Below are 15,246 nucleotides of genomic sequence, written 5' to 3' on the forward strand. Positions count from 1 at the left end.
CGTGCTCGGCTGTCATCGTATGTTGTGGTGGAGGTGCTGGGTACTTTACTCTGAGCCCTTGACTCTATGTGCACCCTGGCGGCTCCTCAGCCGAGTAGCCCTATAACGGACACGGGTGGCGGACTATCCCGCGTCTTAAATTCCCGGCGAGCCGTGAACAAAGTCCTATCCCGAGCCCGGCAGAAAAGCCGCAAGACGAGCGAGTACCACAAGAACGATCCTCGCAAATACACGACAAAGAACCTGAACTCCGGTCCAGTTGTTGCTACCAGGAAGACCCAACGAAATTCGGTCTCCTGCCAGAAAAACCTAAGCTGACGAAGCCAGAAATGACAAACCTGTAGCAGCAAACCGCGTCCCCTTCTACCATTGTTTGCGTGCCCGTCGCACGCCACACTCCGACGCTTTTCCACGCAAGGTGTATGAAGACGTCGAGGACAGGATTGAACAATAATACCGGGTCGCCCGCCACATTCGGTGGACAGACAACCCGCTCCTGCAGAACCTATACTTCTCGTGAAAGAAACTGCCAGGCACTGGTCTCAGAACCATGAATACTCCTTAACGTCGTGGGAAGTTTGCAAGATCGAGCTGAAGCGCACGTTCGTCAGCCAACATCAACGAAAGAGAGCCGCATTCCCAATTCTGTCCAGGACACTGCCCCAACAAGAGCGTCACCGCATTTGTGAAGGATGTTTTGCGCCTGATCGAGCGCCCCTGATGCTACAGAAGACAAGATCCTAAGAATCCTATGTCCCTCATGGGAAGGACACCTTCGGCAGCCCTGTCCGGAACCCCCCGACAACAGTCGAAGGGTTCATATTACCGAGGCAACCTGCTCTGCATGCCCGAGCCTGTCACAATCAACAACTTTTCGAAGTCGCGACACTCGAGTCGTCCAGCTGCTACTTTGACGCCAGCCTCCCAGGCATTCGCAACATCATCGACGACGTTCTCTAGGAGGCGATCAGGAAGCTAAATCCTGCCATCAGTTGCCCGGCTTTTATTTTGACGGCCGAGATTGTTTCGGAACACGTTTGGCAGGTATTTCAACCGAGACTTCTGCGAGGAAAGCGGCATCTGACGAACGGAGGACAACTTACGCCACAATGGCACGACGACCGCCACCGGCTGCCGCTTAGTATTCAATGTCAATTCAATGAGACTCCCAACAACGTCGAAGCATTCCCGACGTCGTGTGTAGGTCTGCGTCAACAAAGTACACCATGGAAAGCGTAGGTGCAGCGAATGGCCGACAGAAAAACACTTTGCTACCACTGCATGAGGCCGACCATTTCTACCAGAGCTGCCCGTTCCAATGAATTGGCCTGCGAGGGTTTGTGCCAAACGACCCTCGACCACGTCTTGACGAGCGACCACCGGACATCGAGGATTATCTTCGGCGGCCTTTGCCTCCGATGCCGATATTACCCTGAAACTCCTGATGTCCATCACCTCAACGAGAGGTAAACACGACAAAGCAGGGGAGCGGCAATGCAATGACAGTTAATTTGGTGTGGGTTGTCGTCCAAGGACAATACCTAATATTTTGCTGACACCAATTATCTGTGTCAACTCCACGAAGCACACAATTTCCAACTTTGAGGGAGAATGCCGCTGAGTGACTTGAAGAAATAAAATAGTTGGTTTTTCTCAAAAGTGGCACCAGGCATCACCCGACTTCACTTTGCCACACGAGACTTACACAAGTTGCAGTGGTCGCGGGATGCAGAAGAAATCGTTATTACGAAATGGAAGTGAAATGGTTTGGATAGCCAATAAACATTGTTGCCAGCCATCCAGTCAAAGGTACAGAAAACGACACAGCCACGTAAGCAATACATGCCCGAGCTTGCTGCATTGACGCAGAAAACTACCAGGAAAATTTGCGAATTAGGAGCCAGCCCTGCAGCTTCAGTGCATTTGATGTCAGTGGCCGCACATGACGTATGATTGCAAGATGGCATCAGTCAGTCAAAGTTGCCACTCGACCAAACTGAACACTGACGTGCCAGGAGCGTCATTCGACAACAAGGTCCACAGGTACTACAATTGGACGCCTGACACGAGACTGTCACAAATATAACTCGTTATGGAACCATTTACTAAGAATCAATAGTTATGTAATCAACTGTGAATAAACATATTTGATACACTAACCAGATAAACATATTTCCACTTGCCTTTACGCCTGTAGAGTCTATACACCAAGAATTGTGCTCACTGCACGTGCAGGTCCTTTTGAGGACACTCGCATCATTGACCCTTCAATCATAATTAATGGGACATACCAGACTGGCAGACTTGTTGCATGGGGTTGCACTCGTTCCACTTCTCCTCCCACGTTGTGCATCGGAGAACAAACTCCAGTGACGTGAAAATGATATTTATTAATTTATCCCCTCCAGGGGCCTTTGTAGGCTACGCAGAGAGAATGCTTAAAACTACAGTCATGATAATGACATTAAAGCACATTGCTGTAACTCCTTAATTGCAAAAACAAATACACCTCTGAGCATATAGTTTAAAAGTATCTGTTGGTGCACTGCTATGTAGCAGGACACTTCCTATACGTATGACACAATAGACCGTTTGCAGAACCCCATCAAGCAACACAACTGTCGCCATTTTTTTTCTGTGTGAAGCACACGAATGGGTCCTAGTTCACGTCGAACGCTAATGCAGCATTCTTGTCCAATTGGCGCTGAGCCGAGTTTACAGTGATGGCGGACATAACATTTTTGTCGAAAAAATGCCCAAAGTATGAAGGCCTGGGGTAATTAGAGTAGTAGCTACTGTAATTCGTTTCATCACAATTTGGCAAACGGCAATGTGCACGTTGGAGAGAGGCACATGACAACATATCATCAGAGTCAGGCACGTAGCCAGGATTTTGTTTCGAGGGGGGGGGGGGGGGGGGAGGGCGCCCATGACAAAATGCTGTATGAGGGGGAGAGGGGAGTTTAGGTCCCAGCAAAATGGAAGATTTCGGGGGGGGGGGGGGGGGGGCCCCAAGACCCCCCCTCCCCTCCTGGCTACGTGCCTGATCAGAGTGCTCGTCTCCACAGATTTGTCACACACCGTCGCTCCGTCTATCTGATTGGCTCGAGGGGGCTGCGGCGATTGCCCTTTTCCAAGCTACGGCTACGGTGATACGACGTATAGGCAGCCTGCACTACTGAAAAAAAAAGTCTATTGAAGAGGGCGAAAGGAATGGTAGTCAACATTTTTCAACAAGTCTGCTCTTCAGGCAAGGGATGATCATAAATATGAATCATCTTATCCAGGTAATTAGAACAAGTGGATAATTGACCGACTAATGCAATGCACTCTTGATGAAAAAAAGTATTGCTCCAATAAATCCTACGAAAGAGAAAACTTTGCAGTTAATCTATGCGTACACCAAAACAGTTGTTTTTATAGCAAGTCGAATAGCTTTGAAGCAGATGCCTGCGACAATTTATTCATCCTCACACTCAATAAAACGTCATCCTCGTAGCTGAAAATAAGTGTGCACCTCGCACTCACAAAAGAAAAAGAAAGAAAGAAAAGCGATCGAATGTCGAATCGGCGATTAGCGCAGAAGTTAAAGATCGCAAAAGCTCCCTCGCTAAAATTTCCTATGGTTATTCAGTGACGCAGGGCTGAAACAAATTCCCCTAGGCCCTGCGTCCGACGCATACATTTCGAGTCGATTCTCAGACATTTCAATGTACAAACAAAACTAAGAGAATGCGAAAACTTCATGCTAAAAGCACTATAAGTTCTATCGATCCTCGAACGCATCCCGGAATCCGAGCACCGGTACGGCGATACGGCTGATGCTGTCACACAGGTGTTAATATCCAGATGATTCAGAGCGATCTTGCGCAAAAAAGGTATAAAGTCTTATTCTTTCATGTTTTCACATTATGCCTGCGTAAGCGAACACGAAGAAGCCCGAAGTCGTCGGAAAGCAGCTGCATATCATGGCTACCGCGCACCGAAAAAACTCGCAAGCGCCAGCTCTGGGTGCTGCAGTCTTACCTGTGACGTCACGGTTCTTGGGAGGTCACGTGACGAGTGGTCACATTTGCGTACAACATGGCGGCAACCGGTGGATGCCACTTCCGAAGTTCCGGTTTATCACGCTAAGCCTTTTTACTCGTTGGTTATCACGTTGGCGTACCGCTCGGCCGAAAAGTGAGGATAAGGTAGCTTTAAAAATGCAGGGGCTTTAGGATGGGCTGCTTCTGCCGGCCGCCCCCTCTTTCAACCGAAAACGTGCGTGGCTCTCTCGCTCACTGCGCGCTCGGGAACAATAGCGCCGCGTGTCCCGATTTTTATAAAGCCCCTTTACACCGAAACGTAGCGACATCCTTTGAAGAACGCCGCCTGCTATCTTGGGCAAAACTAGGCTGCGCTACCGTGAACGCGCGGGTGTAAAAAAACAAAACATAAAGACAAAAGGTGTGCGAGTCGGAGGAATTAAGAGAAGGGATGCCTATGCTATGCTGTCGGAGTGCAGTGCATTCTATGAGCTCATGTCGGCAATCAAATAACGCCGACTGTGCAACCTCAAGGCTTTCGTCATATTTTTTGAGCAAATTCTTCGAGGCTGGTAGACCGTGACAGTCCGCTTTTAGCCTGTGTGTATGTGTTCGTGCTTGCGTGACTTTCAGCCTTTGACTGCGCTCTGACTCAAGTATAGGAAGGCCGTCTGCTATCTTGGGCCAAACCAGGCGGCGCTACAGTCGACGTGCGGGTGTAAAAAAGCAAAACATAAAAATAAAAGGTATGCGCGTCAGAGCAGGAGGGAGAAATGTCGCTACATTTGTTACACAGGAGCATTAGATTTTTCTGGTCATGTCCTTGGTTACTTGTACTAATCTGTTTTCCTGCTGCACCTTGACGTTTATTCTTAGATGATAACCAGACCACACTCGACCATAATGCTGATCAACGCCGTCGTCTCATACCTGTGACGAGGATCATTCAGTCTCCAGCAGATATTTTCACTCTTGACAACTTGCCCCAAAACCATTCCAAGCTAGAAAAGAAACACGCACATAAACTCGTTATCAAACCAGTCAAGCGCTGTTTCTCAAAGCAGGTACACCTGACAGGAATTGCGCTTGAGATTATTATTCTGCGGTGTGCAATGCTACTCCCTCCTTCCGGGGCGCGACCTCCAATGTGTTCTGGGCATTTCCTAATTTTCTGGGGTCTAAATTTTACCCTTCCAACGTCAGGCTAGACGTAAATAACTCATGCGGAAGATTTCTTACACTGGAAACTGGGCGATGGCCAACATCGATAATTACTCAAGGACATTGAAAATAGGTACACAATACCGTGCCACGGCATAATGCTATGAAAGTAAATATTAATATTTTTAGGTTTTCCTTGTTTTGTGTATACGCAATGAAAACAAACTTTTTAATTACAGCTGCACTGGTTCAAGGCTCCGGAATACGTGATGTGCGTGGATTCTTTCCCGAAGACACCAAACGGGAAGATTCAGAAGCTCAAAATGCGGGAGGAGACCGTGCGACTGCTCAACCTGTAAAGGATAGTGCGCATGATATTAAACAAACCGATTGCTACAATAATGTATTCTTAGCAAACGACACTAACACGACTGTCGCGTGGTATTAACTCGGGCGAATGCGGTGTCTTATGGCAAGAAATGCGCCATCGACCGAAAGCACTGCTTTAGGAAATATTTGAAAATTGCAAGCAGATTTCTGAAAAATCCTGGTGTGATTAACATAAAAATAAGACAATCAATATTTTGATTTTAATTTTTATGTAGTCGCCTCGGTAAAGTCCATAAGATCCGGGCACTATTCACGGAATTGGCGTCACCTGTGGGACGCCGGATGTATGCACGTCTAGCAACTCTGGCGTATTTTATTTTTGTTATGGTTACCTTGCCAATTTTTCGTCCCTCTAATATTTTTAGTTTTTGTTTTGTTTTCGACGAAATCAGTCACATATTTTGACGACGATTTAACCCAAGAGTTTTGCAGCTGCAAGAATTTTTTTTTCTTTTTTTGCGTTGAAAAGAAGGTTACAGGTACACACAGCATCTGCGTCTGTTACTTACAGTTTATGCTTGCTGCTTCTTAGTGCATATTAATTGGCATTTCGGGACCGCCACCTGGGACCGCCGATACCCACGCCTATACTCCGCAGCGCCGACGCGGCCAAATGGATGAGACCTTTCGCTCTAGGGTATTATATTAAATTCATGATCTCGAGAGAGAAGCTTCGCATCACAACTAAGAGTTTGTGGACTGCACTTCGTGGCAGGTGGGGAAGCTCTTTTTGATCGACTAGGACAAGAACATATTTAGAGATGCGGGTATACCAAGTCGGCTCTTTAACTCTACGGCACTACGGCTGCCACAGTAAGACACTGAATGCTTCCAGCATGGCTTCAAGGCACTGATAACAGACGAAAACGTTGGTTTCAATTTTGAGTCTTACCAGAAGTCAGGTAATGTTCAAGAAGCCCAAGATTACAAGCGCCAAAAATCGAGCACAACGACGAAGGAGTCAACACACGGAGCTCTCCTGGCAACTGAATAATGTTTGTAAATCACAAATATATATACGCACTTCATTATGCCTTCCCCTAAATAAATCTAAATTCCTTATTTGATGACGATTGACGACGCACTGATGTAGGTGTCATCCTCCTTTACGCTGACGTTTAACGCCTCAAAAAGTTTATTTTCTCTTTTGGATTTATTTTTGCCCGCAATTTGTGTTTTATTCAGCAAGGGATCGCACGAACACCTATCACAGTGGACTGCCAAGTTCACCGAAGGAAACCGCTTTACAGAAAGCTCATTCCCTATGTGAGATCGGGTGGTGTACGAAAGCACCCGAAGGCAAACTCCCATGTCAAATGCCCCACGACTAACACTCCGCAATTTTGCCCTGCCCTTAAAGGCCAGTTTCAGAGGTCCATGGCAAGTCTCCCCAGATCAGAGGAGCTGGGTCCCCATCGTGACGACGTAGCATTCTGATTTTAATTAAGGGACAGTAATTCTGTATTTGAGCGTGTGTAATGTTATGGTACCATCATTCGCATATTCTTAACATATTAGGTTAACACATGGAACAGCGCTGGTTGAAGCGCGCATAGAAACTCTGCACGTCGGCAATCAACCTATATACGTACGATCGCCCACATGTCGTTGGCATCTTAGATTACCGATGTGTCGCATCTGCATCTTTGTTTGTATGTCTTCTCTTTGTGGGCATGCTCTCCTGTTTATAATTTATTTTTGCACGTTGGTAATAAAATTAAATGCAAAAAAAAGCAATATGTTTTCTGTTTTCCGTCCTTCATGCGTTATTCTTCCGTGGATTAAGCTCTCCTACTCTCGTTGCTTTTGAAGCATAATCTAGATAGCTTCAGTGGTGCTCTGAGCACGACGGAAGCGCCCATGCGGCCGACGGTTTTTTAAAAATTTTAATTGCCAATTTTGTTTTTTTGGGGGTGGGGGGGGGGGGGGGGGGTGACACTTGGTTTACATTCGTTTCTCTTCAGTTTTGTCATTGGGCTTCAAGCTCTGTTCGGAGCATTGTATCTGTTTGTCTTTTCTTATCCCCTCGCTCTAGAGTTACCAGGCCTAAGCTATCACTACCGCATTGGTTTTTCGACACCCTGATAGAAAATACGAGAAGACACAGAGGGGAAACTTTCAGAGAGGAAAGAGTACAGGGGAGGTGCGCACCGACGGCCTAGGAACAGGTTGCCTACGAAGGTCACTCGGCCAAACTCATGCGGCAAGGCCCTTATCTCTTCCTGAGAAGGGGCGAGTGAGGGTGATGACAGATAGCCCCTCCTGTTTTTCCCGAATATCTCCTTTGTGAGCAAGGAGGACTGGGCGTTTTCGAACGCCACTCACTTCGTTCATTCCAAAACTGACAGTGCAGGGGGAGCTACGCGCCCGACGGACAAGTCAATCGTGTCCCTTGCATCCCTAGCCCCACTCACTGCGCGCGGTTACCGGAGGGAGCGTGATCACGTGATTAAAGATAGACGCACGAATTGTTTTCCGAACACCTCACTTTCCGCTACACTCCCAGCTTAGGGGTGAGAGGACGACTCCATGGAGTCCATAGACTGAAAGCATTATTTACAAAATCACTACCAAATCACAAAATCTTCTATCAAGCCTGTCATGTTTTTTTTGGTTTTGTTTTTTTGTTCTTCAGTTTTAAGTGTTCTCTCTGCGATGATCAAAAAGAACTATTCAGATATTCTGCAATAACCCCGAGTTTTGTCAGTGCAAATGACGCCACAGTTGTCGTACTCTGGAATCTAGTAGAGAAGCACACATTCCACTCTGTGATGACTGGGCAGAGGCACTTGACTTCCCCGCGTTCCCCGGTGCCCGGGAAAGGGGTCGGGCCTTGAGGCCCCCCGCGCCCCGTGGAACACGGGCACTGGAGCCTGGACAACGTGCAACGCTCAAGCGCGAGGACAAAAGCCCTCACGAAATGTCCTATGAATGGACATGCAGGAGCCCTCAGCGAAGGACCTACTCCAACTCGGTTAATCCAAGGCGTCATATAGACAGTCAGCCGGACTCCGGGCTTGGAACTCCGACCACTCGGTCAGGGCTTTGGATGAATGCTTTCCGTAGTACACCAAGCCGGCGATGTGGGCAGGGTCACCCCCACAAAGGCGTTAACCCGTCAAAAATATAAGAATACCATATAGGGTGAAAAGAAACGTTTATTCGAAGGCTGCAGAAATTCAACTAAGAGCGGGTAAACGGCGGGACTATCTCTTAACAACGAAGAAATTTTCCTTTGACAAAGAGAGTTAATAAAAATGTTGAAACCACGAAGCACGGGATATTACTAGAACGGGCGTGCGGTTATAACGATACTGTATAAGATGAAAAACAAACATTCCAGCATGTTATTCGAAGGCTGCATAAATTCAACTACGCGCGGGTAAACGGCGAGAGTAACTCTTAACAACCAATAAATTCTAATTTGACGAAGGGGGTCAATAAAGAATGTTGAAACCACGAAGCACGGGATGTTCCTAGAATGGGCGCGCGGTTTTAACGATACTGTAGAAAGTGAAAAGGAAACATTTCAGCATGTAATTCGAAGACTGAAGAAATTCAACCATCGCGGGTAAACGGCGAAGTAACTATCAAGAACGGAGAAAAAAGAAAAAAAAGAAAATGGCAGCAAGCTGGAAGTGTTGGAAGAGTGGAGAGCAGAGGCATAACGCACAGACAAAAATATATATATATGAAAAAGAGGAAGTAGAAAAAGAAGAAGGACCGAAAAGTTTTCCAAAAAAAATAGAACCACCCCGCATAGACTCGCGTAGCAGTCAACGGAAGCGAACTAGGCCATTGGGAAAGCTCCTACTCTCTCGGGCTTCATGAAGGATACAGCAAGACGTACTACAACACCACGGTCCAGGCCGCGAAACACACACACACACATAGAGACATGCAGAAAAAGTGGGGGCGCTTGAGGCAAGGCCGAGGTAAGAAGACGGTGCCCATGCAGCGCAATTCACCGGTGCAGACTTGAGCCTGCTTGGGCAGCCGGAGGAATTTTCCCTGCCCAAGCACAATTTGGTACCGAGGGGCAAGCTTGCTCCAGCCTGGCTAGCCGGCCCAGCATTTCAGTGGGAGTTCCTTGTATGGCCAAGCTTGGCTCTACGATGTAAAGCCAGCCTGGGCCAGGCTAGCAGTTCAGTGGTCTGCCAAGCTTGGCAAAAAGGTCTCAATGCAGCCTGGGCCATGCTGGCAGTTCATTGGTCAGTGAAGCTAGGCGAAACGGTGTAAATGCAGTGCGGGCCAGGGTGTGAGTTCTCAGGTCATTCACCTTGGATATACGGTGAATTTACAGACTACTCACAAGAAGGCTAACGTTGTGATTCAAAGGATGTTTTTGAGTCATATAGCCAATTATCTCCAATTTTCGGTGCTCTGCTCAAAAAATAACCGGTTGCTACTTTGATCCCGATTTAGTGCCTCACGATTAGTAAAGCTGCTGAGTAATTTTCTGAGAATGCTTAAACAGTAGATTGAAAGTTGAACAAATGTGCGAGCTGCTGTATTATCGCCTGGTCGTCATGCAAATGAAGCTGCAAAATCGAATCAAGTTTAATAGTTTTTTTTTTTAAATTCCATGTTCAGTACGTGTTGCTGGCTAATGCTCAAGTCCCACTACAGCGACAAACAGAAGCAAATGACAGCGACAATCCTCGAACCAGTCTTTCGCGATTCGACAGGCTTTGAAGACTAAAGGAGGCTATGCTGCAACACGAGCATCAAACACACAACGTTATCTTTGGCAGGCTTGTAATCACTCGCGCTCATTTCATGAGCACCGAATGACTACACGCAAGCCAAAAGTACCATCGCGAGCATGCTGCACGGATTGGAGTCTTATCCGTGTCGTTTGTTTTCGTTTATTGCTCTCGTGGGACTCGGGCATTACAAGTTATAAGGCTTGTTGCTGGCCAAGTATTTGCTGCCTGGTAACTGGGCTACGCGGCTAGCGGGTGGCTCTGCCGATCCGAGCTCTAATGACAGCAATTGTCGATGGTGCACCCAATGGCTTCTTCATGGGCGGTGATGGGGAGCTGAATAGCAGCACCTGGAGTAGAAACATGATAAAAAGCAACACATGTTTAATAAATATGTCTTACATAAACTATAAATCATGGTTCTAATTAAATTATAACATAGCGGAAAGGCTACCCTAATAGCCTTGGTGGTATGTTCAGTCTCCTTCAATACAAAAATACCTACTGATATCGCGTGGACGAGACGGCGGCGGTTGGGGGCAGAATTGCCGCTCTGTTAGATTCCGTTCAGCCTCGAGGAAAGGGCACTCGCTTGGGGCTCAACTGGTGCCGAACTTGCTAACAGTTTTTGCTTTAGGTTGAGCCGATAAGTGCGCTTCATCGGCATGACGAAGATGAAGCGCACTCATCGCACCTCCCTGTACTCATCAGGAAGGCTCGAAGAAAGCATGCTCATCACTGTTTTTGTTATCCGTTGTTTCTGGTGTCAAATTTTATAACGGATACAGTCAAATAAACAAATATTAAAGTTATATCCAAGCTTCATATTTGAAAAATAAATGTGTTGAAGAGCGGATTTATTAATTAGAAGAATGGCAAGGACCATGCAATTTAACACACGAAATAACTGCCCTTGACTCGTGCCAGTTTCTCTCAGACAACCATTTCGGAGTTAGTAGCCGTAACATGAGGCTGATGAGCTGCTCTCCACCGCAAAACCGAAAGCTAATGGGCTTGCGTTGCGCTTTAGTTGAGCCCTGAGGAAGTTCTCCCCTTGGGTAGGTTGAAATCTCCCAGAGCGTACTGCGCGCTCTACCAGTCACTGCCGTAGCCAGGCGCTTCCAGTGGGCTTTTTTGTTTTGCAGAAGACTACATAGCTCAGGAACTACAGAAGTCGACAGTGACAAGCATAATTTCCCTCTATTTGCAGAATACTGCTTTCAGTTAATGCAAAACAAACTCCAGGTATGGCACCTCAATGTGAACACGAGATATAACTTGCAGTACGGCGGAAGGTTGCTTAGATCGTTTGAAAGCGGATTTAGAATTGTCCCTAGCAAAGATTGTTTTGTTTCTTTTGATAATAAAACCAAGCCATAAGCACAACTTTACTATAAAGACAATGTTTTCTATCTGCTTTTCCTTAAATGCATAGAAGTACATTTTAATATTTATGTTACATACCTGTAAGTTTTGAATATAAAGTGGTGTCAACTTCCACTGACAGCCCTCAAGCTATCCACCCACAGAAACCAAGTTCTCCACTAACTAAAGCGCCACAAAAGAAAATAAGATCGAAAAATACATTGAGTATGACTTGATTATATTTAATCAATAAATCATAGAATGCTAGCCATATTTTTGTGAAAATGTATTTTAAACTTTCAATGTAAAATGGAATCAGACATAATGATAGAGTCCTACTATAGTGACTAACAGAAACAACCGACCCCCACATGCCTTAAATAAATTGAGCATGCACGCAAAAGTACTTTTGACATGTTTCCCATCTTTCAGGGCTAATAAAGTAAGCACAAGTTATTGGAAGCCTGCCAAAACGTATTTTCGCATGCAGGCTGCATGGTCTTGACGCTTAAGAGGGCTAGTTGGTTATTCATCACTGAATCATATTGCCACCCGCAGAGCCGAGAAGGCAACGCTCGGTCACGGTCTTCTAGAGGATTCCCGGTCATTCTCGCAGCAGACGTAACTTTCCCTCTGCTTTGTTATTCTCGAAAGTGCCAGTTCATCCTCGCCCCGAGAGCGCGACGCTCGAACCTTCCTTGCCGAACTTTCGAGATAGTGACGCACGGTAGATAAGCAACTGCCCGCGACCTTGTCGAGTCAGTCTCAGTCTCGCTAGCGCTCTGTAGTGCCGCCGAATCGCCGCCCGCTTTTCTGCTGCCTCGACGCTCTTCCGTTACTTATTTTTGTTTGGCACAAGTTCGCCCATTAAACCTTTATTTTCAGTTTACTCTTTTCTTTCTCGTCGCCTTAATTCGTGACATTTCTGGTGGAGGTGCGGGGTACAAAACCCGTGCAACGTATACCCCTAGAAGAACTCGGTCAACAAGCCCCATTTCCCGACGACCTTTCGTTGAAGACCCGAAACACCGTGCCAGCTGCCGTCTTCAAGGGCAAGCTCCTGAATTCGGACCATTCACCGCGAGGACAAGGCAAGCGAAGACGACGATGGCCAACCAGTCGCCGAACCCCGCCGCTCCTGCCGTCGTCTACCTTACCGTCGCTCCTCGTACGCCGACTCCCTTCCACGGCGAGATCCACGAGGACGTTGAAGACTGGATCAAGAACTACGAGCGTGTGGCGCGCCACAACGGATGGACTGCGGAGCAGTGCCTCCAGAACCTCTACTTTTCGTTGGAGGGTACTGCGAGGCACTGGTTGGAGAATCACGAGGCTGCGCTCACGTCGTGGGACGCCTGCGTCACCGAGCTGAAGCGGGCGTTCATGAATCAGCATCGTAGGCAGCGGGCCGAAGACCTTCTCCAGGCGAGGACTCAAGGCCCCAACGAAACGGTCACCAGTTTCGTTGAAGACATCCTCCGCCTGAGCAGCCGCGCCGACCCGGAAGCCACTGACGAGAAAAAGTTGCGCTTCCTTATGAGAGGCGTAAAAAGCGAAATCTTCGGGGGACTTATTCGCAACCCTCCGACGACCGTCGAAGAATTTGTTGCCGAAGCGACAAACATCGAGCGGGCGCTAATGGCCCGAGCGCTGCACTACCATCGGCTCAACGACGTTTCAACTCTGGCATCGGGAAGCTCCGAGTTCAGCACCAGCACCGACGAGCTTCGCGAGATTATCCGTCAAGTCGTTCGCGAAGAACTCAAGAAACTGCTGCCTGCTGCCGACCCCCCGGCGTCGCTGTCCATTGCCGAAGTTGTGAGGGACGAGCTCGAGAGAGCCATCGAACAACGGGCTCCTGTCAACCCCGCTCCGCTCGAGCAACCGACGGTGAGCTACGCCGCCATGGCCCGACGACCGCCACCTGCTGCCCATCAACCTCCAACACCACGACGACGGGACGCACCGGCACAGCCGTACCCCCGACGTCTCGACGATCGACCTCAGTACGTCCGGCAAGAGCAACCGGCGCCCAGGAAGACCGACGTGTGGCGAACGGCCGATCGACGCCCGTTGTGCTACCACTGCGGGGAAGCTGACCACATCTACCGTCGATGCCCCTACCGCCAGCTGGGCCTACGAGGGTTTGCGCCCAACGACCCTCGACCACGTCTTGGGGAGCGACCTCGGGACATTGAGGACTACCTCCGCCGTTCTTCATCACCTGAGTCGTCTCGCCGCCGAGGATTCCGTTCACCATCTCCCCGACGCTCGTCATCGCCCTTCCGCCGGTCTCGCCGAGACAGCCCGTCACCCATCGCTTCCCGTCGGGAAAACTAAGTGCGGCAATGCCGGGAGGTGGTATTGCCGAGGACGAACGACGCCAATATCCTCCACAAACGTCGGAGGGCTCCCCCACTAGCGACGAGACGGTGTCCAATAACCTCGACGTAATCATCGACGGCCACGACGCGAAGGCGCTCATCGACACCGGAGCAGACTATTCGGTTTTAAGTGGGAAGCTCTCTCGCCGCCTACGGAAGGTGATGATGCCGTGGGATGGCCCGAAAATACGAACCGCCGGCGGACATCTCATCACACCAGTGGGAAGGTGTACTGCGCGCGTGGACATCCACGGAGAGACCTGCCCCGTGAAATTCGTCGTCCTCAAAGACTGTTCGAGAGACGTCATCCTTGGCATGGACTTCCTCTGTGAGTACGGTGCGGTGATCGACCTTGGAGCAAACAGGTTGACGCTGCGAAAGCCCGTGCTACCTCCGGAGGAATCCAAAACGTCGCCAGCCGCCGTCCGAGTCATTGCGGACCACGTGAACCTGCCGCCACGGTCGAGTGTTCGTGTGCCCGTCGTGACCGACGCAGTTGCCAGCGGGAAAGTCCTTCTGGAAGGCAACGTCCAACTGCTTCTCGGAAGAGGAATAGGCGTCGCAAGGGGCGTAGCAGAGCTGCAGGATGGACGTTGTGTGGTCCTCGTGACGAACTTTCGACCGGAGGCGCAGCATCTCACGAAAGGGGCCACTATAGGACACGTTGAGGAACTTCTGGCCGACGCCGAAATCGCCGCGATCTCCGACGAGCCCTCGCCATGTCAGCCGTCCAGTACAGTGCCGCCACAGCTCGACGTCAACCCCAAGCTCAGCACCACGGAACGACGACAGCTCGGAGACCTCCTCGCTGAGTTCGGCGACTGCTTTGCGACGACTTCGAGGGTGCGCCAGACCACAGTTGCGAAACACCGCATCATTACCAACGACGACGCGCTCCCTGTGCATCGGCCGCCGTACCGGGTCTCCCCAAAGGAACGAGAGGCCATTCATGAACAAGTACAGGAGATGCTCAACGACGACATCATTCAGCCTTCGAGCAGCCCGTGGGCCTCTCCAGTCGTGCTTGTGAAGAAGAAAGACGGAACGCTTCGATTCTGCGTTGACTACCGGCGGCTCAACGCGGTCACCAAGAAAGACGTGTATCCGCTCCCCCGCATCGACGACACGCTGGACCGGCTGCGCCACTCCCGATACTTTTCGTCGATGGATCTTAAGAGTGGCTACTGGCAGATCGAAGTCGACGAACGGGAC

General features: G+C 49.0%; 1 protein-coding gene across 1 annotated transcript in view; it reads left to right on the top strand.

The window, feature by feature from the left end:
- The window catches only part of LOC120848313 (medium-chain acyl-CoA ligase ACSF2, mitochondrial-like), a 261,125-nt gene extending 255,577 nt beyond the window's left edge, over positions 1-5,548 (top strand). The window contains exon 16 of the mRNA XM_042288177.1: positions 5,429-5,548. Within this exon, the coding sequence (XP_042144111.1) occupies positions 5,429-5,548 (120 nt within the window). The remainder of the gene's footprint in view (positions 1-5,428) is intronic.
- Positions 5,549-15,246: the final 9,698 nt, after the last annotated feature.

Source organism: Ixodes scapularis, unplaced genomic scaffold, assembly GCF_016920785.2.
Source record: "Ixodes scapularis isolate PalLabHiFi unplaced genomic scaffold, ASM1692078v2 ptg001212l_1___fragment_1__unscaffolded, whole genome shotgun sequence".
NCBI classification, from domain to species: Eukaryota; Metazoa; Arthropoda; class Arachnida; order Ixodida; family Ixodidae; genus Ixodes; species Ixodes scapularis.